Source organism: Primulina tabacum, chromosome 6, assembly GCF_025594145.1.
Source record: "Primulina tabacum isolate GXHZ01 chromosome 6, ASM2559414v2, whole genome shotgun sequence".
NCBI lineage: Eukaryota > Viridiplantae > Streptophyta > Magnoliopsida > Lamiales > Gesneriaceae > Primulina > Primulina tabacum.
Genome location: NC_134555.1, coordinates 36,824,288 through 36,851,250, shown reverse-complemented (window position 1 = coordinate 36,851,250; position 26,963 = coordinate 36,824,288). Strand labels below are relative to the sequence as shown.

The 26,963-nt window shown below is 35.4% G+C and overlaps 3 protein-coding genes across 3 annotated transcripts; all 3 read left to right on the top strand.

Annotated features, from left to right (window-relative positions):
- Positions 1-1,227, top strand: LOC142550227 (uncharacterized). Its single transcript, XM_075659466.1, has 2 exons — positions 1-678; positions 799-1,227. Exons 1-2 carry the CDS (start codon positions 1-3, stop codon positions 1,225-1,227), a joined length of 1,107 nt encoding a protein of 368 aa, XP_075515581.1.
- A 165-nt stretch (positions 1,228-1,392) lies between these two features.
- LOC142550226 (putative mitochondrial protein AtMg00860) lies at positions 1,393-3,019 on the top strand. Its single transcript, XM_075659465.1, has 3 exons — positions 1,393-1,486; positions 2,340-2,636; positions 2,916-3,019. The coding sequence occupies exons 1-3, from the start codon at positions 1,393-1,395 to the stop codon at positions 3,017-3,019; spliced, it is 495 nt and encodes a 164-aa protein (XP_075515580.1).
- Positions 3,020-14,824: 11,805 nt separating this feature from the next.
- On the top strand, positions 14,825-17,146 carry LOC142550225 (uncharacterized). The gene is made up of 3 exons (XM_075659464.1): positions 14,825-15,547; positions 15,746-16,229; positions 16,539-17,146. The coding sequence occupies exons 1-3, from the start codon at positions 14,825-14,827 to the stop codon at positions 17,144-17,146; spliced, it is 1,815 nt and encodes a 604-aa protein (XP_075515579.1).
- The last annotated feature ends 9,817 nt before the right edge of the window (positions 17,147-26,963 follow it).

The window sequence follows — 26,963 nt, the reverse complement described above, 5'->3', positions numbered from 1 at the left end:
ATGGCCAGAAGACCTCCACGAAACAATCGCAACCCGCGGTACGCCAACAACTGCAACGACAATAATGAAGATCCAAATACTGGCGGAAATCCACCTCCCAGAGTGGGCCTAAGCCAAGCTGATCTTATGGCCATAGCCACCATAGTGGCGACAACACTGCAAGGGTTGGGAAACCCGAACACCAATCAACCACCTTCACCACCACCACCACCGAATGGAGTCAAATTTCATTACGAGTCTCTCCGTAAGAATAGGTGTCTGACATTCAGAGGGGACGCCGATCCTGAAGTTGGCCAGAGTTGGCTAAAGAGTGTCGAGACTCAGTTGAGGCTATTGGAAGTTCCCGAGGCATTCAAAGTGGATGTGATTGTGCCTTTCCTGGAAGACAGAGCAGCTAAGTGGTGGGAAGCAGTCTTGCCAGCCATGACCTCTACTGGACCAATCACATGGCAAAACTTCCGAGAAACATTTCTGAAACAGTACTATCCGGCAGAAGTCAGATTCCAGAATTTAAGTGAGTTTGAAAATCTCACTCAAGCTCCAGATATGTCAGTAGTGGAGTACACATCTCAGTTTAATGCCCTTGGGTCATACGCTCCGGCAATCATGGCGGACGAAGTTTTGAAGCTGCACCGTTTCAAGAAGGGATTGAACAGCCGAATCCAGTCGGCCTTAGCAGTTTATTAGCCCGCCAATTTTGCAGATCTTATGGGCACAGCTATCCGAGCTGTAATCGACATCCGTCGAAGAGAAGAAGAGAATAAGAACAAGCGTCCTCATATCGGTCAGTCTTCTTAGGGTGGTCAGAATTTCAGGAAACCCAATCAATCAGGCGGGCCTTATTCAGGGCAACCCTCAGCAGCCAACTATCAAGGACCCAAGCCGTGCCCGACATGCCATTTCAGACACACAGGGGAGTGCCGAAGAGCTAGTGGTGTATGCTTCAGATGTGGGAAAATAGGGCACCGAATCGCAGAATGTCCTACTGCCGCCAATCAAGCAGCCGGGCCCAACAAAGAAACTGGGTCGAATGTGGGAGCTAACCCCAACAAGCCAAAGGAGGACAAACCTAACGCCAGGGTCTTTGCCATGACTCAGGAGGAGGCAGACAACGCCAATGAATTCGTGTCAGGTACCATCCTAATTCAAAAAGTTCCTGCTTATGCGTTATTTGATTATGGTGCTACGCATTCCTTTATGTCTAAGAGATTCGCTAAGAAATTATGACTTAAGCTCGAATTATTAGCTGAAACTTTTCGAATAGCCACACCTAGAAGTAAGGCCATAGAAACCCATGAGATTCACAGGGATTGTAAGATCAGTATTGCTAATCAGACTTTCAGTGCCGACTTGATACAATTAATTATGGCCGACTTCGACTTCATTCTAAGAATGGATTGGTTAGCTAGAAATAATGCAATGGTGGACTGTAAAGGGAAAAGAGTTAAGCTCCGAACCCCAAATCAGAAAGACCTTGTGTATCATGGTAAGTCCAAGGAACGAAAATCACTCCTTTCCGCTTCCCAAGCAAGGAAGGCCATAAGGTCCGGAGAAGACATCTACCTAGCGATGATCAGCGAAGTGCAAGGAGGAGTCGAACTGAGGATGGAAGACATCCCAATAGTATGTGATTTCCCGGATGTTTTTCCAGAAGAACTCCCAGGGGCAATCCCGGACCGCGAAGTTGAGTTCGAAATTAATCTGGTTCCTAGTGCAGCACCAATTTCGAAAGCACCTTACAGATGGCACCGGCTGAACTCAAGGAGTTAAAGGAACAACTTCTAGAATTGCTGGACAAAAAACAAGTTCGACCAAGTGTGTCCCCATGGCGAGCTCCAGTACTCTTTGTAAAGAAGAAAGATGAGAGCATGAGATTGTGCATCGACTATAGAGAACTGAACAAGATCACTATCAAGAACAAGTACCCTCTACCGAGGATAGACGACCTATTTGATCAGCTGAAGGGAGCCTCAGTCTTTTCCAAATTGGATCTGAGGACTGGATACAACCAACTGAAGGTCAGGGCTGAAGATATCCCCAAAACAGCTTTTCGGACAAGATATGGGCATTATGAGTTCACAGTGATGCCTTTTGAACTGACCAATGCGCCTGCAGCCTTCATGGACCTTATGAACAGAGTGTTCAAACCATTCCTGGACCGATTCATAGTGGTGTTTATTGATGACATCCTCGTCTATTCTTCCAACGAAAAAGAGCATGAAGAACACCTCTGCCTTGCACTACAGACTCTGAGAGAGAAGAACTCTATGATAAGTTTATGAAATGTGAGTTCTGGCCGAAGAGTGTATCCTTTTTAGGACATGTGATCTCTGAAGCAGGAATATCAGTGGACCCCAAGAAAGTCGAGGCAATTACAGAATGGCCAAAGCCTAAGAACGCTACGGACATCAGGAGCTTTCTTGGACTGGCAAGTTATTACAGGAAGTTCGTCGAAGGTTTTTCTTCAATCGCTATACCACTGACTAAACTCACTCAGAATAATTCCAAGTTCATATGGGACGAAGGTTTCGAGAAAAGTTTTCAAACATTGAAAGAAAAGCTCGCATCCACGCCAGTGCTAATTTTACCCACTGAAGATAAGAAATTCACCATCTACACTGACGCATCTAAGGAAGGTCTGTGATGCGTACTCATGCAAAAGGGAAGAGTGATTGCCTACGCATCGAGGCAGTTGAAACCGCATGAACAGAACTACCCTACACATGATCTTGAGCTAGCAACAGTTGTCTTTGCCCTAAAAATTTGGAGGCACTATCTCTATGGCTCCAAGTGTGAAATTTTCACATATCACCAGAGCCTCAAGTACTTGTTCACCCAAAAAGAACTAAACATGAGGCAAAGGCGGTGGATCAAATTACTGAAGGATTACGACTTGACTATAAGTTACCATCCAGGTAAAGCGAACAAAGTGGCCGATGCTCTGAGTCGGAAAAATGGAGGCAAGATCACTATAGCTTCACTCTCCGCTCGGCCATATCTGCAAGAGACGGTCAAGTGAAATCAGGACCGAGACCCCGAGCTAAAGAAACTTAAGGAGCAAGTCGAAAGCGGGAAGTCTCAAGATCTACAAATTGATGACAAGGGAGTCCTATGTATGAAAGGACGAATGTGTGTACGAGACAGCGATAACCTTCGCCAAGAAATACTATCAGAATCACACAAGTCCAAATTTTCAGTCCATCCAGGGAGTACAAAAATGTACCAAGACCTTAAGAAGAATCTTTGGTGGAACGGAATGAAAAGAGATGTGGCAGAATTTGTTTCTAGATGCCAAGTTTGACAACAGGTCAAAGCAGAGCACCAACGACCCGGAGGATTATTGCAACCTTTGGAGATACCAGAATGGAAATGGAAACATATCTCCATGGACTTTGTGGTATGGTTACCAAAGTCGAGGCAAGGTCAGGACGGAATATGGGTAATCGTAGATAGACTTACAAAATCTGCACACTTCCTACCCGTCCGTATGAACTACAATCTGGACAAGTTGGCTACACTGTACATGGACAATGTGGTACGACTGCATGGAGTACCAGTGAGCATCCTGTCTGACAGAGACCCAAGGTTCATCTCACATTTTTGGAAGAGCTTCCAAGGGGCCATGGGAATGAAATTTACTCTTAGTACGGCCTATCACTCTCAAACCGATGGCCAAACTGAAAGAACAATTCAAACCTTGGAAGACATGCTGCGAGCGTGCGCCCTAGAATTCAGTAGCAATTGGAGCAATCATCTACCATTGATCGAGTTTGCCTATAATAACAGCTATCACAACAGTATTGGGATGACTCCATATGAAGCTCTGTATGGAAGTAAATGTCAGTCACCCTTATATTGGGATGAAGTGGGAGAAAAAGCAGTAGTAGGACCCGAGCTCGTACAGATAACCATAGACAAGGTTACAGTCGTCCGAGAGAAACTCAAGGCAGCTCAAGACCTACAAAAGAGTTGGGCAGATCTGAAAAGAAGGCCAGTGGAATTCAATGTTGGCGAGAAGGCCTACGTAAAGGTCTCGCCTATGAAAGGAGTTGTCTGATTCAGTAAAGTCGGGAAGCTGAAACCCCGTTATGTGGGACCCTTTGAAAATTTGAAAAAATGGGCACATTGGCATACAGACTGGCACTGCCGCCAAACATGTCTAGAATTCATAATGTTTTCCACGTGTCCCAACTACGAAAATACATCTCGGATCCAAATCACGTGTTGGAAGTAGAATTGCTCATGATCGAAAGTAACTTGGGAGAAGAGCTGAAGTACGAAGAAGTTCCCATCAGAATCGTGGACACCAAGGATCAAGTACTAAGGCGACGAATCATTTCCTACGTCAAGGTGCAATGGTCTAACCACACTGAAAGAGAAGCAACGTGGGAGCTAGAAGAAAGGATGAAGAACCAATACCCGTACCTCTTCATAGACCAAGCCAACCCAAGTTTCGAGGACGAAACTTCCCATAAGGAGGGAGGGATGTAAAATCCAAGATTTCGGTTTTATCATGATAGTATTTATAATTTTAGAATACTAAGATTTTCTAAAGGTTGAGTGGATAATTCTATCATGTGCAATATTTTGAACTCAAAAATTTAAGATAATATCGTGTATATTTTCGAACGTTAAGCAGATAAAGATCTAAGATTGAGATGATTTTGAGATACCGAGATAAAAATCAAGCAAAGGATAATACAATCCCTAGAATTCGAATTCAATGGTGTATATAATAGATAATTTCGAAATTTGATAGAGATGAAAGATTTAGATTTCGGATATCACCCAAGATCATGGATAGATCACGATTCTAGATGAAGATTTGATTCAAGTTTAAACGCGCGGATGATACAAGATCGAGATAACATTCAACCCCTATAAATAGGATGGCTTAGTATCTCAAAATTCACACCTGAATTCACTCCAAATTTTCAAGTTGCTCTCCCTAGTTCCCCTAGGAATTTTCGAGATCTGCTCAACCGAGTAGCGAAGCGCTGCCGTCCAGTCGCCGAAGAAGGAAATTCGAAATTTCCAGTGCAAGAAACCCTAGCCTTTCACGTTTTTTCATCAAGATCAAAGGTAAGTGGGCTTGTTTTAAATTTTTGAATTTTAGGTGCATGTATTTTCGGTTTTGTAAAAATTCGGTCGAGTACAATCCTTCTTCTACCATCTTCTGGTTACGATTTTTTGCATGAGTTATGTTTTGACACTGTGAGAATTCAACTTGATATGGTTGAGAATCCCAATCATGACGTACCCTTACGCAGTGGGGGACATAACCACTATACGGCATCGCCCCCTTAGAGGAGTAAAAATTAGGGACTGATATCAGTAAGCCATTGAAAGTAGATGAATCTCAGTGTCTGGTAATTGTTATGCATGTGATGTGAATGTAGCACAAGTTATACATTTTGGAAATATTATGCATGTTGTTATTTTGTGCTCGAACGGCCCCCACTTGCTGAGTATTTCCCAAAATACTCACCCCTTACTCTCTCCTCCCCAGATCTATCCGAAGAACAGGTTGAGGAAGAAAAGGCCGAACAATTTTGAGGCTGGTGATTCATTAGATTTTTAGTATCCATGCTATTTTGAATTTTCATTTTTTTTATTATTATTTGTTAGACGCTTCCGCATTATTTTAGTTGTAAAGACATGTGTATTTTTTTGAGAATTTATGAAATAAACTGGTTTCGGTTTATCCTGTGCTACGAGGCTGGTTGTTTTTCGATTGTGTGATTGATGAACAATGCCGATGTCGACTAACCCCGGTCGCGGGGCGTGACAATTTGGCGACATGGCATGTTTCAATTGTGGAAATACTGGTCACTTCATTGTTGATTGTTCTAAGCCAAAAAAAAATGATTACAAGAAGAAAGGACATAAGAACAATGACAAGAAATCCCAAAAAGATCTCCAAGCGAGGGTTTTTGAAGAAAGTAAAAACAAGTGGCAGACTATTTCTGAGTCATCTCATTCAGAAAGCCAATCAAGTAATAGTGATGTTGAAAGTGTTCAATGTCTTATGGCTGATTTTGATCCACAAAACTACTGATGAGTTATTCGATTTTGACTTAAATGAATTTACACGAACTGCTTTAGTTAAAGCATTGCATGATATGGTTGAGGAGTACTCGAATCTTTCTCAATCATTTGAGGAAGTCAAAGTTGAAAACCAAAACTTAACTTATCAAATCAATTAGCTCACTTGTTTACAAGATGGCAACTGCGATGATCTTGAAGCCGAGATGATTAAGTTAAAGACTGAGACTGAAAAAGTGAATGTTAATTACGAGGGACTGTTGATTGAAAATTGGAAGTTATCTTTACTGGGAAAATAATGGAATAAATATTTTATTTCGTTATAGAATATGCAAAAATTATAAAATCAAATAGGAGATACAATTGGTCTCGGATTTAGTAGCAATGAAAGCACTTCTGAAATTAGTACCCAGTCGCAGCTGAACATGTGCAAGAGAAATATATTCAATGTGTTAAGTCCAGTACAATATATGAACACAATTAACCTAATGTTCAAGATGAAAAATATCAAGTGAACAACGGTAGGCATTTTGGATTAGGTTATGTTCAGCCTTAGAGGAAAGCCTACTGGCAGAATAGATATAGGATAGCAAACAAGAACAACATGGGATGACAACGTAACAGAGTAAATTTTGTTCATAATGCACTTAGATCTTCTGTTGCACACACACCAGAAGTTACTCGAAAAACAAGACCCCTTAGAGTAGTACGATTTTGAGTACCTAAGGGATTAACCCAGTTCGGATCCAATTAGATTGGGTACCAATTACTTAGTTTTTTGCTTGCAAGGAAGCAAAAGTTCTACTGACATCAAGAAATCAACCTGGCATCTAGATAGTGGATGCTCAAAACACATGACTGGTCAAGCATCACTACTTTCAGATATCATTAGTTGCAGCAGACCAAATATTACTTATGGTGACAACTCAAAAGGTAAAACTGTGGGTAAGGATAAGATTATCCACATAAATATTATTATAAATTACGTATTATTATTTGAAAACATGTGATATAATTTAATTAGAATGAGTCAATTATGCGATATTGGTTATCAGCTAGAGTTTCAGAAGCACACATGTATAATAAAGAATGTTGATTCAAATGTTCTGCTGCAAAGAATCATAAATGGAAACACTTATATAATAAATTGGGAATATACTCAACCTGATAGTTCTACATCCTTTGTTGCATCCTCTTCTGATAAACAATGGCTATGGCATATATTCATGAATCATTTAAATTTCAGATCCATTAAAAACCTATGTAAATGAAAATGATGATTGGATTGCTTGAGATAGAATTTCTTAAAAATAATGTATGTTCAGCATGTCAACTAGGAAAACATATTAGATCTAGTTATAAAAAAATAATGGGATTAAACTGAAATCTAGATGCTTAGAATTATAATACATGGATTTATTTAGATAAATACTCATAATAAGTTTGGGGCGACTAAAGTATACATTAGTCATTATTGATGAGTTCTCTAGATTTCGTGGGTAAAATTTCCCAGTGGTAAAGATCATATATGTTCTCAACTGATCAAAATTTTTTAATGCGTGCAAAATGTATATCACTTTCAGTAGTTAAAATCAGAAGTGATTGCAACACTGAATTACTGACACGACTCTTGAGAAGTATTTATCAGAACATGGAATTCGGCACGAATATTCAGCGACAAGGACTCTTCGGCAAAATGGAGTTGTTGAACGAAAAACAGAACACTGAAGGAAGCAACACGAACAATGCTTGCTAAATCTGGTATATCACATAGATTTTGGCCAGAAGCGGTAAATATTGTATGTTAGACTCAGAATATATCAACAAAAAAACTGGAAAGACACCTAATGAAATCGAGAATGAGAGTAGGTCAAATCTTTCTTCGTGAGGCTCATTTAATCTAATAACAATTAATGATCAAACAATAATGATTTGATTTAATTCTACAGCAGAAAATGATTTAAAAAACTTTAAAACAGACCTTAGGGTCTAGAAAAATTTCGGCATGACCTCCCCGTAAGTAGGACATCTCAAAAAACTCAAGCATTAGAAAATAGTTAAATGACTCAAGATTGACGCTGCGATGTTCATAAACAATCACATGCAAGTGCCAACTAGGCACACGTCAACAATTCTAAAGCATCAGTTCAACTAAGTCGATAGGCTTTAAAACATACTAAAACTTATCCAAACTAAATAATAACAAGTCAAACACCTATACAGATACTCGAGGCATCTCCCCGACAGATAAAATACGACATAGAACTAACATAAACTCTAATACATCAATAAAGACTAGTTGGGAAACTCCAAGGAACCAAAACCAAATAATTCAACCTTAACCACGAGCTCCGCCATCGAAACCTTCTCCTGGTGCTGCAAAACCACTCGGGATATCTATCATGGTACCCTAAAGCAACCACAGCAGTCCCCCAGTAAACAACTGAGGTTAGAATTCTGGTATGAGACAGTTCAACAAACATAACAATAACATAAATCATGCATCAATATACATGTCGATGAAATGTGAAATGCATGAACAAGGCTCAATATCAACAGGGTAAACAGAGCCAAACAAACGATACGATAACACATAAATTACATTCTAAACATATTTATGTGTTGTTATAGTTGTTTATGTGTTTATATGAATTATGTGGATTTTTAAATATCTCGTTGACTTAGATGTTCATTTATTTAACATATTATATGACATTTAGTATATGACATACATATTGAGTTTTAATGTTTCTCGTTACCCATTAATGTTATTCATAGTTATCCGGTACTTTTTTATATCTGGATATCATGGTATGGTTGGTAGGCTTATATTGATATACTTTAAACTATAGATACGATTGAACAATCTTGTTTTTTAATGCAGCCCTCAAGGTTAGTGATGAGATTGGGATATTTAATTATGTTTCGTTGTGTCTTGTGTCATTCATGTTATATCGTTTACAAATGTATGGAGGCTGAGTCATGAGTATTTGTTTCGCACAGTACGACGTACCTCGTATATTTGGCAGGATGATTTAGCTGCATGACGATGTAGCTCACATTTGTTGTTGCTCGAGCATTATTCTTTTTATTATTGTACTATTTATTGGCTCCGGTTGCCCTTTGTTATTGATTCATGTATATGCATTGCATATATCATTGTGTTATATGTTTATTGTTGTTGTTGTTTAACTATATTATACAAGAATCTTAACACCAATTGTTTACTGATGGGCTGTTGTGGTTGCTACTGGACATCATGGTAGATCACTTTTGATCAATAATGCAATAAAACCAATGCTCTTATTCATAATTCATAAATTAATAAGACCAACAATAATTACATTTTCTATCCTATAATTTGTATTATTTTCATTTTTGGTGTTGTTAAAAGTAATTTTGTACTTTTAGTTTTGTAACTTATATGTTCTTTTTGTTTTGTTAGCGGGGCGTGTTTGTCTTTTTAGTCATGTTAATAGAGAATATGCATTGTAGTAATGTAACTTGATTTTTTTTTCGGTCCTTTTTTTAACGGACATAAATGCTGATTTAGATTTTTGGAAAGAAATTTGTATATGTGTTGTATTTTTTTACAATATTAATTGGAATAAGACATAATGAGCTTTAGTTAAAAAATGACCAAAAAAAACATGCAACTTATATTTCTAAAATTGAAAAATCATTTTTAATAGGACTAAAAGGGAAAAACAGTACAAATTATAAACAAAAATGTAATTTCCCTAAACAGAACATGAGTTATTTAAACAAATGAGGTTGACATCTAACTGCCCAATATCACCAATGGATTGATTGAATTAAGAGTGTCAATTATAGTTAAATTTGATTTTTTTAAAAAACAAATTTTTATAAGAAGAATATGATGAATAAATGTATTTTACTTAAAAATGGTAGGTATCATAAATATTAAATCGTTGTGGAACTATTTTCAAATAATTTTTGAATAAATATTTTTATATTATTAAATAATAATTAATGTAGTATCAATTGAACATCATAGACATTGAAAATTATTTTTTGATAAAGTTTCATTTTTGTTTTGACTTCGAAATAGAAGAGTTAATCTATTAAACAAAACAATGAAAGACATTCTTCTTTTTTTACAAACAAATTAATATATTCAATATAAAAAAATGTAATATTTTTTTAATAAGTGACTTTCATAAAAATCATGTGTTAAAAATATTTAAAATATTTATTATGGTATTTTTATACTATTAAATAAATAAATAATTTAAAATATGCAATAGATCTAAAACTATATGATTTTTATTATTATTTTTGCTCAACTACTGGAATAAATTTGTTACACTTTTTCTTTTGACAAAGGGATTTTAGAATAATTACCCCTAAATACTAACTACATAAATTACCATTTGACTTATTATAGTTTTATATCTTTTGATTATTTGTCGCGTAACATAAATATTTCCCATAATTATAATTATTTTTAAAAATAACAATAATATTATAAGCTGTGTGGATTAAGTATTAAATTAATTTCGAACTTAACTACACCTTGGACCCATCAGCCAGGCCCACCCACCCAGACCGGCCCAGCCCAGATGTAAATATTTGTCGCTTAATGGCTGTTGTACGGCAGTAGTGAAGGAGGATTTGAGCTTAGCCCAATCTGCTTAGTAGGTTGTCTTTGGGTGGGGGGGGGGGGGGGGGGGGGGGGGGGGGGGTGGGGGGGGGGGATTTTGTAATTCGATAGTTTTGGAGGGGAAAATTGCAATTCCTCCTAATCAAAATTAAAATGACCGAAAATTTGTAAAATAATATTGATCGACTATTTTTTTAAAAAAAAATAGACATTTTCAAGTATATTTGTCAACTAATTTTTTTTTCTTACAAAAAAATAATTGTGAAATACATTTGAAGTAGTCGTTTTCCTATAATCCTATTAAAAAAAATAGTTAGACAAAGGTTAAAAAAAAAATACCCTCAATGAAGGGTTAACGTGCAGAACAAGTCTCGTCCCCAAAGCCGAGTGAGAATATTCGAATCAAAATTCTCATAACTATTTTTTTTATTCAATTAATTATAAATTAAAAAAATAAATATTCAACGTTGAATTAATTATTCAATTATGTGCGCACACAAACTTGTAGTTGTAGGAGCCACTACGTAGAAATATTGTGCACTCGTTTAATTATTTCGACTAAATCAAGAATTTAAGGCAAAAATTTGTGAGATGATCTCACGGATCGTATTTTGTGAGACAAATCTCTTTAGTTGAGTCATCCATAAAAAAATATTACTTTTTATACTAAGAGTATTACTTTTTATTGTGAATATCGATATAATTGACCCGTCTCACAGATAAATATTCATGAAACCGTATCACAATAGACATACTCAAAATTTAAAGTCAAACAAGCAGTTTTAAAAAATAGTTAATATCTCCTCCTCAATTATACAGGTTTCCTTTCCTTTTCACGGTATTACAAATATATAGTCCAATTTGTATTTTTACTTTCTAGTAATATATCGGAAAACATGCATCAGTTTTTTAATGAATTAATGAATGATAAAATATGAAGTTTGTTTGTAATCTTTGCATTATTTCTATATATTTGGTTCGAAAATAATATTTATAATGTAAATTGAGAAACTATTTATAGCATAAATTGAAGATTTTCAAATGAAAATTTGTAAATATGATATTTTCTTAAAACATAAGCCTATTATATATATATCTCTCTCAAAATGTAGTTGAATGTCATAGTTGTTTTTTTTTTTTGTCATTGCATCAAGTGGTTCTACAGTTGACTCCATAAATTGGAATAAAAATTTATCAAGTTTGTCGTAAGCTCAAAAATAATTTAAAGTTATCAAAAGAAAATGTAAAAGTATTTTTATTTTCCAACCCTTTTCAAAACTACCTTCTAAATAAATTGCATATTATCATTTATATAAGGTACGGTTTTGGGGTGTAATAATTATCATTTCTTGTTAGAGCAATCGAAACGTGATGTTTGAATTGTTGTACGATTTAAAATATTTGAGTGTTATCATTACCACTAGCTATAGCTTTTGATAAAGCGAAAATCGCTAGGTCTTATCAATTGGTATCAGGGTCGGTTGTTCTTGAAAGAACATTTGGAACTAATTTAGATATAAAAATTTCCAAATTTCATATTTTTCAAACATATGTATGACAAGTTTAATTTTCAAACAACTTGTAGCAACAGTGAGAAAAACGACACAACTTTTTACTCAAATGTCAAAATGGCGAACCGTTTTTGAATTGGAAACTAGACTTGTAGATGATCGCAAGGTATAAAATTTGTTGCATGTTCATGTCCGAGGAAAAACGGTAGTTGGGCTAAACGAATATTATCTAGACAAACTTATGGCAGCAAGGTTCATTAGTTTGACTCATCATCAAGAATCAGTAGGACTTGAGTATTTGCTGTATTTTGATCAGCCCGATATGCACGATTTGTTGGGTCGATATTTCAGAGGATATAATTATTAATTTTGTGCTTCAGTAATATCAATTAATTTGAGAGTGCAATCTTATTCTTTTAGTGGAGTAGAATAAGATTAATAAATTATTTTGATTAATCATGAGTTGATTGGATCAAATTAATTTATTGGAGCTTATTTAATTGAATCCGACCAGGTCCCTTTGGTGGCTCTAATATAAACTCGGATAAATTATATGAGTTATAATTTATGGTATATGTGAGATAAATTTATGTGGACTATTATATTACATGAAAGTTTATTATCGAATCTTCTAGATATGGTATAATATATTCTGTCCATTTAAATTTATATTCTAAAAGATATTGTCATTATCTTTTTGTTACAAGATATCACAAATATATTTTATATATATGTGATATGGTAACTTGTGACCACACACAATCCTACGTTAAGAGTTTGAGAGAACACCAGAGAAGGCTTGGAGGTTTGGAGCGTAGATCTAGTGCAGAGAAAGATCAAAAACACGCTTCAAAGGTAATCTCTATTTTCTGTGTGTTGTAATTAATTAATTCGTGTTAAATACGTAGAACAATCGATCCTGTAAAGAAGAGTTGATTGAAATCACAAGAAATTAATTTTTGCGATCCGATCTTCTCGATCTTGGCTAACATATGGTATCAGAGCCACGGGTTTTGATATTGTTTTGCGTATTTCGAATTAATTAATTATTTAAGCATGTTTTAGTTTAAAGCGGTGTTAGATTTATGTGATTATGGTTTGAATGGATTGATTTATTTAATTTTTGAACAGTTTATGGCCATAGTTTTTTGGTGAAATTGTATTTCATATTTTCAAGTCTGTAACCAATGGGGTGGATTACGACTCCATGTTTCCCCTTGTTTATTTTCGTGCAATTTTGTTGTATTTTTTCGGATTTGGGCTTTTCTATTACTGTTTAAAGAACTGGAGGGCCGGATGCAATTTCGATTAAAACCATAAGGACTAGAAGTAAATTTCGTCCAAAGTTTCTAGGGACCCGAGTGCGTCTTCTTCAAAACGTCAGGGGCCTGTTCTGCAAATTCCGAAAATCACCATGAAAAGCAAATCTGGATCGCACACGATGAAAGCACGCGGCCGCGAGGATGAGGAGTGTATGCGAAGGTGGTTTACGGTCTTTCCCACGCACTGTTCTTACCGGTGGAGCGGCGCGGAGGAGATGCGAAAATCACCAATTTTTGTGCGCTGGATCTGGAAAATCGGGCATCTAATTTCGATTTCGAAATGGATATGGTGTCTCGATGGTTTCCCGGTGACTGACGCGGTGGAGATTTTCACGATCGCACGTTTCCGGCTACTCCAGCAGCGGCGCGGCGGCGGCATTTTTTTGTAGGGTTGCAGAAGACGGGTCGCGGGTTCTGGGTCGCGGGTTCGGATCATGGGCTTTCGGGTCAGATCCGATTTGCTGGATTAATTAATTGGGCTGGATTTTTTTAAAAAAAATATTGAAGGATTGGGCCAAGTTGGGTCCAATTAGATCTTTAATTTTTTTTGTCTAGGTTGAGCCATAAATTTTTTCTTGGTAATTATTGCTTTGATTACAAAATTAATTGTCATTCATGATCATGCCATGTAGATTGCATAAACATAGCTTTAGGTACCATATTGTCATGCATAAAATTTTATTTATTCTATTTTTGAGAATAAATATTTTGATTAATAATTGAACTATTTTAAGAGTTAAAATAGTCATGATTTTATTAATCGGATAAAACCCAAAATTAAATTTAAATATTAAGTGTGAGAGGGTATATTTTAAATAAATCCACAGTCTCCCTTATTAGTCCATTAGTAAGAATATATGTATGCATTGTGCCAATTTTATTGGTCTTCCTATAGGAGGGCTACATTGTTTTGGTTACTTGATTGGACCTATTATTATTTTATAGTAAAATTAATTGTGACCACCCTATAGGTGACATAATTAATTTGGTACTTGATAAATAATTAATTTAAGGGTATACACTTAAGTCAATGATATTGTGAGAATTTCCTATAGAATATTTTTACAATATCTTTTGATGGCCAAAATCAAGAAATGCTAAATTAATATTGCATGAGTTGCTAGATATATTGAATTTATTGGGAGGGTCTCGGCCTAGCTATAAATAACATGTTTTTTCCTAAAGAAAAAAATTATGTATTTTGGAGTTTTAGGTAAATTGCTGTGTTGTAGTAGTTTTTGGGATCTACAAATGCATTTCATGCATAACATATAATTTTATTTATTGCATTGCTCATTTAAATTTATTTTAATTTCAGAAAAATGATTGAAAACTCACTGCCTATGATATTAACCAACAACCAACTAGTCGGAGAAAATTATATTGATTGGAAACGTAATTTATTGATTGTCTTAACTGCGGAGAAACAAAAGTTTGTGCTCAATGAACCATGTCCATCGGTGCCTACGGCGGAGTCCACAGTAGCTCAGAAACAGGCTTATGATAAGTGGATCAGTTCTGATGAGATGGCCCGTTGCTACATTTTGGGATCCATCTCAAATGTGCTGCAACAGAAACATCAGAACATGGACACTGCTACAAAAATCATGGATAGCCTCCAAGAAATGTTTGAGCAACAAGGACGTCAGGCACGACAAGCAGCCATTAGAACCATTATGAACATGCGCATGAAACCTGGGACGCCCGTGAGAGATCATATGCTTGTATTGATCACTCAGTTTAACGTGGCTGGGGTGTTAGGGGCTGAAATCAAATCAGAGACTCAGGTTGACATGGCACTTGAGACTCTCCCTGAGATGTTCTCACAGTTTAAAGTTAGCTATATTATGAATAAGCTAAACATGTCCCTGACTGAGCTGATGAAGGAACTCCAAAATGCTGAAAGTGTTCTTAAGACTAAAACTGGTGATGCATTTGTTGTTGCTTCTGCTGGGCCATCTTATTCCAAGCCGAAAGGTAAAAATGGGAATAAAAGGAAGAAGCCCAACAAGAAGGGTCCACAACAAAATGAGAAGAAAGTCAAGGTAGATGGCAAGCCTAAGGGAAAATGTTTCCATTGTGGAGAGTAGGGTCATTGGAAGAGAAACTGCCAGGAATATCTAGCTTCCAAGAAGCAAGTTAGTGATGAGTTATCTTTTATTAAGTCTTGTTTAGTGGTTGATTCTACTGATACTTGGATTGTAGATTCTGGAGCCACTAATCATATATGCAATACTTTGCAGGGGTTCCAAGTAACCAGAAGCCTCAATGAAGGGGAACATACTCTAAGAGTTGGCACAGGGGCTGTGGTGTCTGCAAAAGCAGTTGGAATTGTTTATCTTTATTTTTCGAATAATAAACATTTGGTTTTAAGACATTGTTATTATGTTCCGGAGATTACTAGAAATTTGATTTCTGTTGCTTTATTGTTTAGACAAGGATATTATGTCCATTTTTCCCAAATGGTGGTTGATATTACCTTGAATAAAGCCCTTATTTGCAAGGGACATTTGAATAACGATTTGTATGTCTTAAAACATGATGACAGCTCTTTGCATCACATTGAATCCAACAAACGAATTAAATTGTCTCCCACTAATGAAACTTATTTGTGGCACTTGAGACTTGGTCATATCAACCTTAATAGAATTCAACGGTTGGTAAAGGATGGTTCTTTAAGTAATTTAAAGGTGGTATCCTTGCCTGTATGTGAATCCTGTTTGGAAGGTAAGATGACTAAGAGATCTTTTAAATCTAAAGGACATAGAGCCAATGAAGTTTTCGAATTAGTGCACACAGATGTATGTGGACCAATTAGTGTACAAGCTAGAGGAGGATTTGAGTATTTCATCACCTTCACTGACGATTACTCTAGATACGGTTATGTTTACCTAATGTCCCACAAATCTGAATCTTTTGAAAAGTTCACGGAATTCAGAAATGAAGTGGAAAAACAATTAGGTAAGAGCATAAAAACACTTCGATCAGACAGAGGTGGCGAATATCTATCCAATGACTTTAGAACATAATTATCAGATAATGGGATCATATCCCAATTGAGCGCACCAGCTACACCTCAGCAGAATGGTGTCTCTGAAAGGAGAAATAGGACTTTGTTGGACATGGTTAGGTCTATGCTAAGTTTCTCTAAGCTCAGTACATCCTTTTGGGGATATGCTATCCAAACTGTAATATACTTATTGAACATGGTTCCTTCTAAGTCTATCTCTAAAACACCTCTTGAATTGTGGAATGGGCGCGTGCCTAATCTAAGACATATTCGGATATGGGGATGTCATGCTTATGTGCTAAAGAGAAAGATGGATAAAATGGAACCTAGATCAAAATTATGCATGTTTGTTGGATATCCTAAGGGAACAAGAGGATCTTACTTCTATAGTCCTCAAGACAAGAAGGTATTTGTAAGTACAAATGCAACCTTCTTAGAGAACAAGCACATAGAAGAGAGTGAATCAAAGAGTAAGGTTTTTTTGGAAGAGATTGCTAAATCATCTACTCCAGAGATCCGCACTGAACCTACTCAGTTTGAATTCACATTTCTACCACCATTAACCACTGGTTTCCAAACAAATGAAGTGGTAGAAGACATTGGTTCCAATAATCGATCACCCCATCATATCTAAATGGAGAATGAAGGAAATGATCAAGAAGAGAACTTAAGACAACGACAATCAATTCCAATCAACCAAGAACCTCCACAACTTAGACGTAGTGGGAGGGTCATTCGACAACCTTCTAGATACTTGCTCTATGGAGAATCGTTTGATGCGGTTCCCATTGAACAAGAGGAGGATCCCATCACGTACAAAGAATCTATGGAGGATGTTGACGCTGACCAATGGAGGAGTGCCATGGAATCAGAAATGAGATCCATGTACACTAACTCCGTCTGGGTTCTTGTAGACATTCATGAAGGGGTGAAACCTATATGGTGTAAGTGGGTCTACAAGAGAAAGAGAGGAATAGACGGAAAAATGGAGACATTTAAGGCTAGATTGGTAGCCAAAGGTTTTAGCCAACGAGAAGGAATCGATTACGATGAAACCTTCTCATCTGTGGCTATGATAAAGTCTATTCGGATCCTCTTATCCATTGCAGCTCATTTTGATTATGAGGTGTGGCAAATGGATGTCAAGACAGCATTTCTTAATGGAAATCTTGACGAAACCATTTATATGGTACAACCAGACGGTTTTATTCACAACGGTCAAGAGCATAAAGTATGCAAACTGAAAAAGTCTATTTATGGACTTAAGCAGGCGTCAAGGTCTTGGAACATCATATTTGATCAATCTGTGAAAGATTATGGTTTCGATCGAAATATTGATGAGCCTTGTGTCTATAAAAAATTTTGGATGACAAGGTGATTTTTCTTGTGCTATATGTGGATGACATCCTACTTATTGGGAATAGTGTAGGGGTGATGACATATGCCAAAAATTGGTTGTCTCAACAGTTTGACATGAAAGACTTGGGAGAAGCAAGTTATGTTCTAGGTATCCAGATCCTTCGGGATAGGAAGAACAAACGGATTGCTTTATCTCAATCTTCATATATTGATACAATATTGGTGAGGTATGCAATGCAAAATTCCAAGAAAGGTCAAACACCTTTTAGACATGAAATTCACTTGTCAAAGGACCACAATCCCAAGAATCCAAGTGAAGTGGAATACATGAAAAGAGTTCCCTATGCTTCGGCTGTAGGAAGTCTTATGTATGCTATGCTATGCACTCGACCAGATATTTGTTATGCTGTTGGGATTGTTAGTAGATATCAGTCAAACCCAGGACCAGAGCACTGGATTGCTGTAAAGCATATTCTCAAGTATCTTCGCAGAACTAGAGGGTATATGTTGGTTTATTCGGCTTCAGAGTTGGCACCTTTGGGTTATACTGATTCTGATTTTCAAGCTGATAGAGATTCTCGTAAATCCACATCAGGATCTGTGTTCACATTGGGTGGTGGTGCCGTTGTTTGGAGGAGTATCAAGCAATCATGTATTGCTGATTCCACAATGGAAGCGGAGTATGTAGCGGCTTGTGAAGCAGCAAAAGAAGCCGTTTGGCTAAAAAAGTTTTTGCTAAGCATTGAGGTTGTTCCTGCTGCATCAAATGCCATTACTTTATATTGTGATAACAGTGATGCAGTGGCAAATGCAAAAGAACCAAGAAACCATCAGCGTGGAAAACACATTAAACGAAAATATCACCTAGTGAGGGATATTGTTCAACGAGGAGACGTGACAGTGTGCAAGATAGCATCTGCTGAAAATCTTGCTGATCCTTTCACCAAAAGCTTACCTGCTAAAGCTTTTGAGGGACATATTCAAAATATGGGTGTACTAGACATGACTCATTTACTCTAGGGCAAGTGGGAGGATTAAATAATGTTCGATAGTATGATGCCCATTGAGTACTTTTGTTATATGTTGATGACATTTTGAAATTAGAATAATGTTCATTTATTTGTTTAAATAAATTTATTTTGAGCAAGCATATGTCCATTGGATTGTTATATTATTATAAATTGAGTGTTTAAGTCGTTAAACACAGAAAGATTCAATTTGTAATTCAATCCAAAGTTTTATTGTCCACGATCGGTAAATAAATAAGGACAAATTATTTTGATAAGATCGTCTCAATTTTATTGAAACCTATCTTTGGTTTGGTAATAAAATTAGGAATACATTTTGTTGTATTGGAATGGACCACGTGATATTTGAATTTGATTTGACCATACTAATTCAAAATCACTGGATTGTCGTACATAACACCTTAATCCTGAGCAGACAATGAACTTTGATTACTAACTTGAAGTTCTTTGATACATCAATGAGTAAGACCAAACTATTGGTCAATATCTCGATGTTTTGGGAATCAAAGTGAAATAACAAAGAACATATGTTCGTAATATGGAATCTGTCACCTAGTCAATAGGTATGATCATAAACTCACAAGTTCTTCTAGAAGACAGTAAAATCTGAGCTCAGTAATTCAATATTCTTGTTGAATTAATTATGTGATGTGATCACATGGGACTGTCAAAGAGAAGATAAGGGTTGAGAAGCTATGAATATCTAATGTGGGTTATATGGTCATGATACCCTGTTTTAGATGTTCTAATTGATCGACAGGGGTGATATGTTGGGTCGATAAATTAGAGGATATAATTATTGATTTTTTGCTTCAGTAATATCAATTAATTTGAGAGTGCAATCTTATTCTTTTAGTGGAGTAGAATAAGATTAATAAATTATTTTGATTAATCATGAGTTGATTGGATCAAATTAATTTATTGGAGCTTAATTTAATTAAATCCGACCAGGTCCCTTTGGTGGCTCTAATATAAACTCGGATAAATTATATGAGTTATAATTTATGGTATATGTGGGATAAATTTATCTGGACTATTATATTACATGGAAATTTATCATCGAATCTTCTATATATGGTATAATATATTCTGTCCATTTAAATTTATATTCTAAAAGATATTGTCATTATCTTTTTGTTACAAGATATCACAAATATATTTTATATATATGTGATATTGTAACTTGTGACCACACACAATCCTACGTTAAGAGTTTGAGAGAACACCAGAGAAGGCTTGGAGGTTTGGAGCGTAGATCTAGTGCAGAGAAAGATCGAAAACACGCTTCAAAGGTAATCTCTATTTTCTGTGTGTTGTAATTAATTAATTCGTGTTAAATACGTAGAACAATCGATCCTGTGAAGAAGAGTTGATTGAAATCACAAGAAATTAATTTTTGTGATCCGATCTTCTCGATCTTGGCTAACACGATTATCAAAATATAATGATTCAATGTGCATTGTGAAAATAAGACGATGATCTACAAATCATCTTCACAAGTAAAAGTCTGAATCGGAGTTTAAGAAGTTGATAAACCACAATGAAATAGTTGGTTATACACACTATGTAATCGGTGAGGCTCAACCTAGCTGACGAGAGTCTAGCTGATGGATCAACCTAACTAACGAGCCTCACTGACATCGGACCTCAAAATTAGTCAGGCTCGGGATAAGCGTCCAACAAGACGGAAATTATCTTTTTAATGTCAGAAACAGTCTAGAATCTTCCTAAACAACCATATTCTTGTACCTAATATATATATCATACTTGGAGCCTATAAATACAATTTGAATATCAAATACAATATTTGGAAGTGGATTCAAATTATGAGCAGCCTACACTAAGAAAATAGATAGAATGAGAGAAAGTCCAAGTGTGAGAATATATTTGAGAAATATATACTGTAATTGATTAAATTTGAGAGACATACATGGGATTTGGGCTTCAAAGTTTAGTTGAGTGAGTTTCACACGAAGCTATTAAATATTGAGTTTGTAGTTTTTGCATAAAAGACGTTAAATATTACGTGAATTGTGAGGTTGCAGCCTAGAATCGAGTGTGATATGAGTTTCAAGGAAATTGATAAGTCCTAAGTTGAAAAAGGTTTATACAAGGTATTGTATAAATCAAAGTCTTCTTGTGGATCATTTTCGAGTGGAAGAAAGGGTGACTTAGGACTTGTTAATATCCGAACATCTATAAACAAATTCATGTCTATTCATTTATTGTATTTATTTGTTTGCTACTGTTTTTAAGATGCATTGTTGAAACATTTTATATTTTCTTCAATTACCAAAATATTGCATACCAAATATTTGATAAAATGTTTCAACCAAAACGTTTTTACATTGAACTTTCATATACTTTATCAAAATGTTTAATATGTTTCTGCTAAAAATTATTTTGAATATCTTCTGTTTGGTTTGAAAAACAAGCTCGATTTAATTCAATGATGTTCAATATTTCAATAATCGAGCTATTGCAGCTCAACTAGTATCCCACCAATAGATCCTACTAATTGGTAACAGAGCTAAGGTCACGAGTTCGATTCTCATTAATTGCAAGAAGTGCAATTATTGAGAGAAAAATTGTTGAGATGCAATAATATTCCCTACTTGTTAAAACAATGGGAATGTGACGTTTAAACTGCTGTACATTTTAAAAGATTCGAGCTACACAATTACTACCAGCTATAGCTTTTGATAAAGCGGCAAATGCTCGATCCTACATACTGGAATTTGTAAGAAGATTTTTGAATATCAAATATTGAAATCTAGATTTTTTAACATTATGGGAAATAATTTACATTTTTTTTCAATTTAAACACAAACAAGTCCAATCGTCAAAGTTTTTTTTTTTTTATTAATTCCAAATTAGTAATTACATCCTAATTGGTCTACACACTGTGCGTGATAGCGATCGAATATATGGAAATTATTTTCTCAATAATTTAAAAGATTCTGATTAGAATACCATCACTTATTGTAGTTTTTAATACAACAAAAAATATGTAATTATTCAGACCATATCTGAGTCGTCGTAGATTGGATTTATGTTCGTTTAAAAAAAAATGTAATTATTCAGACAAATAAATTCTTATTTTTAAAATAAATTTTGAATTCGAGTCTCATTTATATATTATGTATGCTATTTAGTAATTGATCGTAATTGATTGTAATTAGTTATTTGATAGTATTATTGATTTCTGGTCGATCGATTGTACTTTTATATTATTATTTTTAAATTTTTTTTGGGTAAAATATTAGAATCTTTATAATTATTTTTAGAAAGTTATAACATGTATATTGTTGTGAAAAAGTAAAAATTTATGGTAAAAAGTAAAAATCTCAAACCCTCAAAATTTACCAAACTACACACTTTATAATATTTTTCTCTCTACTCAATTGTGATTTTCTTCACAAATGAGAGATCTATTTATAGGAAATCTTTACAAATAATCCAAAAATAAAATCATCATACACTAATTTTCAATATTTACAACTCTTATTTTCAACATTCAAATATTCAACATTCAAATATTCAATACACACATTTTAAATATTATTTTCCAATACTCCCCCTTGTGATGATGATCATGATACGATGATGTCTTCATTACGTGTTTTTGTACTGCCTCGTTAAAAACCTTACTTGAAAAAACCCATTGGGATAAAAACCATAGTAAGGGAAAAAGAGTGCAGTCACGTAAACTCTCCCTGATGTTGACATGAACAATTCTTCACAAATTTCGTAGATTGCGCATCCCAATATTATATATGTGCTTTCTGAATATTGACGTAGGAAGTGCCTTTGTGAAGAGATCTGATGAGTTTTCACTTGATTGAATGTGACGGACATCAATACATCTATTCTTCTCAAGCTCCTTGGTGAATGCGAAGAACTTAGGAGGAATATGTTTAGTTCTGTCACTTTTTATGTATCCTTCTTTCATTTGAGCAACACATGCAGCATTATCTTCATATAGTATCACAGGCTTCTCATCAGATGATAATCCGCATGAAATTTGGATATGTCGGGTCATTGATTTTAACCACACACATTCACGACTTGCTTCATGTAGTGCAATAATCTCGGCATGATTTGATGAAGTTGTGACGAGCGTTTGTTTCTGAGAACGCCAAGATATTGCAGTGCCTCCACGAGTAAATACATATCCAGTTTGGGAATGTGTCTTGTGTGGATCATATAAATACCCAGCATCAGCATAACCAATTATGTTTTGATTGGTATCTTTTGAATACAAAAGTACCAAGTCTGCCGTTTCTCGTAGATAACGGAATATATGTTTAATTCCGTTCCAATGTCTCTTTGTTGGATATGTGCTAAATCTTGCCAACAGATTCACGGCAAAAGATATATCAGGCCTTGTACAATTTGTAAGGTACATAAGGGCACCGATGGCACTTAGATATGGTACTTCTGGACCAAGAATATCTTCATCATCTTCACATGGACGGAATGGATCTTTTTCTATGTTTAATGATCTAACAACCATTGGAGTACTTAAAGGATTTGTTTTATCCATATTAAAACGTTTAAGGATCTTTTCTGTATAATTTTTCTGGTGAACAAACATTCCACATTCTTTTTGTTCAATTTGTAAACCCAGACAATACTTGGTTTTTCCAAGATCCTTCATTTCAAATTCTTCCTTCAAGTATGACACAACTTCTTGAATTTCTTTATTCGTTCCAATGATGTTTAAATCATCAACATATACAGCAATAATTACGCATCCAGATGTTGTTTTCTTAATGAAAACATAAGGGCATATTGAATTATTTACATATCCCTTTTTCATCAAGTGATCACTTAGTCGATTATACCACATTCGACCTGATTGCTTTAACCCATATAATGATCTTTGTAATTTCACAGAATAACATTCCCTGGGTTTTGAAATTTGTGCTTCAGGCATCTTAAATCCTTCAGGGATTTTCATATATATATTACTATCAAGTGATCCATATAAGTAAGCTGTAACAACATCCATAAGACGCATTTCTAAATTTTCAGATACCGCCAAGCTAGTCAAATACCGAAACGTAATTGCATCTATCACAGGAGAATACGTTTCTTCATAATCAATTCCAGGCCTTTGAGAAAAACCTTGTGCAACAAGTCGAGCTTTATACTTACTATTTCATTTTTCTCATTTCGCTTTCGAATAAAAACCCATTTGTATCCAACAGGTTTTACACCTTCAGGTGTAAGGACTATAGGTCCAAAAACATTACGTTTATTTAGCGAATTTAATTCAACCTGGATGGCATCTTTCCATTTTATCCAATCCTGCCGATTTTTACATTCACCAAAAGATTTTGGTTCATGATCTTCGTTATCATTTATGATGTCGATTGCCACATTATAAGAAAATATATCATCAATTTCATCTATATCTTTTCGGTTCCATATTTTTCCAGTATTAATATAATTGATAGAGATTTCATGATTCTCGTCAGTTTGTGGTTCTGACAGAACATTTTCATCATCATGTGTTTCTTCAGGAACACCATTCTCTATTTTGTGATCATCATGTGTTTCTTCAGAAACGTCATTCTTTATTTTGTGATCATCGTGTTTCTCTATGAATTTTCTTTTTCGAGGATTTTTATCCTTGGAACCGACTGGCCTTCCACGCTTCAGGCGTTTAATGACATCATGAGTATCTTCCATTTGTTTCTTTGGAATTTCAATTCGAGCAGGGGCATTTGCAGCATGTATATATGATTTAGTTACCCCTTTTGTGTCTGCAAATGCATCTGGTATTTGATTTGCTATTCTTTGCAAGTGTACAATTTGTTGTACATCTTTTTCACATTGTTTTGTTCTTGGATCCGGATGTAACAATGATGATACATACCATGTAATTTCCTTTTCAGTATGTTTCTGTTCTCCCCCTAACATTGGGAAGATTTTCTCATTAAAATGACAATCAGCAAAACGTGCTGTGAACACGTCGCCTGTCTGAGGTTCAAGATATCGAATGATTGATGGACTATCATAACCGATATAAATTCCAACCTTTCTTTGAGGTCCCATTTTCTTTCGTTGCGGTGGTGCAATAGGCACATACACCATACATCCAAAAATTCTCAGATGAGAAATGTCTGGTTCTTTACCAAATGCAAGCTGCAATGGGGAGTATTTATGATATGCACTTGGTCTGATGCGATTTAATGAAGCAGCGTGTAAAATTGCATGTCCCCATATAGAAATAGGGAGCTTTGTTTTCATAATCATTGGTCTAGCAATCATTTGCAGACGTTTAATCAATGATTCAGCCAATCCATTCTGTGTATGTACATGAGCAACATGATGCTCAACAATGATTCCCATAGACATACAATAATCATTGAAAGTTTGGGAAGTAAATTCACCAGCATTATCAAGTCTAATTTTCTTGATTGTATAATCGGGAAATTGATTCCTCAATTTTATTATTTGAGCAAGTAATCTTGCAAATGCAACATTTCGAGTTGACAATAAACATACATGTGACCATCTGCTGGAGGTATCAATCAATACCATAAAGTATCTGAATGGTCCACATTGTGGATGGATTGTTCCACAAATATCACCCTGAATACGTTCAAGAAACATTGGTGATTCAGTTTGGATTTTGGCTGGTGATGGTCTTATAATAAGTTTTCCAAGAGAACATGCTTTACATTGAAACTTATTATTCTGAAAGATCTTCTGGTCTTTCAGCGGATGACCATGTGTATTTTCTATAATTCTTCGCATCATTGTTGAACCAGGATGTCCCAATCGATCATGCCAATTGGTTAATATTGAAGAATTATCAACTACCATGTTTGATTCAATCGGACTTATATGTGTATAATGCAATCCAGTAGGGAGCATTGGTAGTTTTTCAATCACATATTTCTTTCCTGATTTATATGTGATAAGACACATATATTTCTTATTCCCTCCATTCATTGTTTGAGTATCATACCCATGGGAATATATATCATTAAAACTCAACAAATTTCTTTTCGATTGTGGTGAATATAAAGCATCATTGATCAAAAATTTTGTACCATTAGGTAACAAAAATTGTGCCTTACCACATCCTTTGATCAAGTCTACAGGACTTGATATTGTATTCACCGTTGTTTTTGTTGGTTTTAGTTCCAAGAAATATCTTTTATCTCGGAGGATAGTGTGTGTTGTACCACTATCGGGTATGCAAACTTCAGCTTTGCTCATAGCATTTTCCATTTTTTGAACTTCAAAAAAAATATGCAATGAAATAAAATTACTGGCAATATATATTTAAATATAATACATATCATAATTATACAATAAAACATTATATGGATACATGAAAAATAAATTATTGTACATTTATATTCTACCACTATATTGTTCATTTTCAGAGAAATCATTGAGAAAATCTGCAGCATCAATATTGTTCATTTCTATCCCACCAACATATTGATCATTTCCAGAGAAATCATTCATAAAATCACCAGCATCAAAATGAGTTGAATTATTCAAACGGTCACTGCGTTTAGTGAAGTTGGTCTCCTTTTCTTTCCCCTTTAATGATTCTTTATAAAGTTTACAAAGGTGTTCAGGGGCTCGACAAATTTTGGACCAATGTCCTGGAGTACCACATCTGTAACAAGAACTTTCATATCTTTTTGAGTGCTTCTCATTAACACTTGTATTCTCATGATGCCTTTTCTGTGGATGGTTTGGGACGTTCTTTTGAGATGAGTTATAAAATAACTATCTCGATTATTTTCAAAACCACGGCCTTGACCACGACCACGGCCAATTCCACGTCCACGTCCACGTCCACGACCTCGACCTCGACCAAAACCTTGTCTTTGAATTTGATTTTGGTTTCCAGGTTTAAATTCATTTTTACTTACAGCATTTACTTCTGGAAATGCTGTTGATCCAGTGGGTCGGGACTGATGATTTCTCATTAATAGCTCGTTGTTTTTTTCCGCCACAAGAAGACAGACGATGAGTTCAGAATATCTCGCGAATCCACGTACTCTATATTGTTGCTGTAGAGTAATATTT

Coding starts and splice junctions, on each gene's coding strand:
- LOC142550227 (XM_075659466.1), top strand. CDS start 1: ATGGCCAGAAGACCTCCACGAAACAATCGCAACCCGCGGTACGCCAAC. Junction 679..798: donor GAATCCAGTCGGCCTTAGCA/GTTTATTAGCCC, acceptor CAGTCTTCTTAG/GGTGGTCAGAATTTCAGGAA.
- LOC142550225 (XM_075659464.1), top strand. CDS start 14,825: ATGATTGAAAACTCACTGCCTATGATATTAACCAACAACCAACTAGTC. Junction 15,548..15,745: donor AAAATGAGAAGAAAGTCAAG/GTAGATGGCAAG, acceptor AATACTTTGCAG/GGGTTCCAAGTAACCAGAAG. Junction 16,230..16,538: donor ATGTGAATCCTGTTTGGAAG/GTAAGATGACTA, acceptor CATAATTATCAG/ATAATGGGATCATATCCCAA.
- LOC142550226 (XM_075659465.1), top strand. CDS start 1,393: ATGGATTGGTTAGCTAGAAATAATGCAATGGTGGACTGTAAAGGGAAA. Junction 1,487..2,339: donor GAAAGACCTTGTGTATCATG/GTAAGTCCAAGG, acceptor TCTCTGAAGCAG/GAATATCAGTGGACCCCAAG. Junction 2,637..2,915: donor CACTGACGCATCTAAGGAAG/GTCTGTGATGCG, acceptor GTTACCATCCAG/GTAAAGCGAACAAAGTGGCC.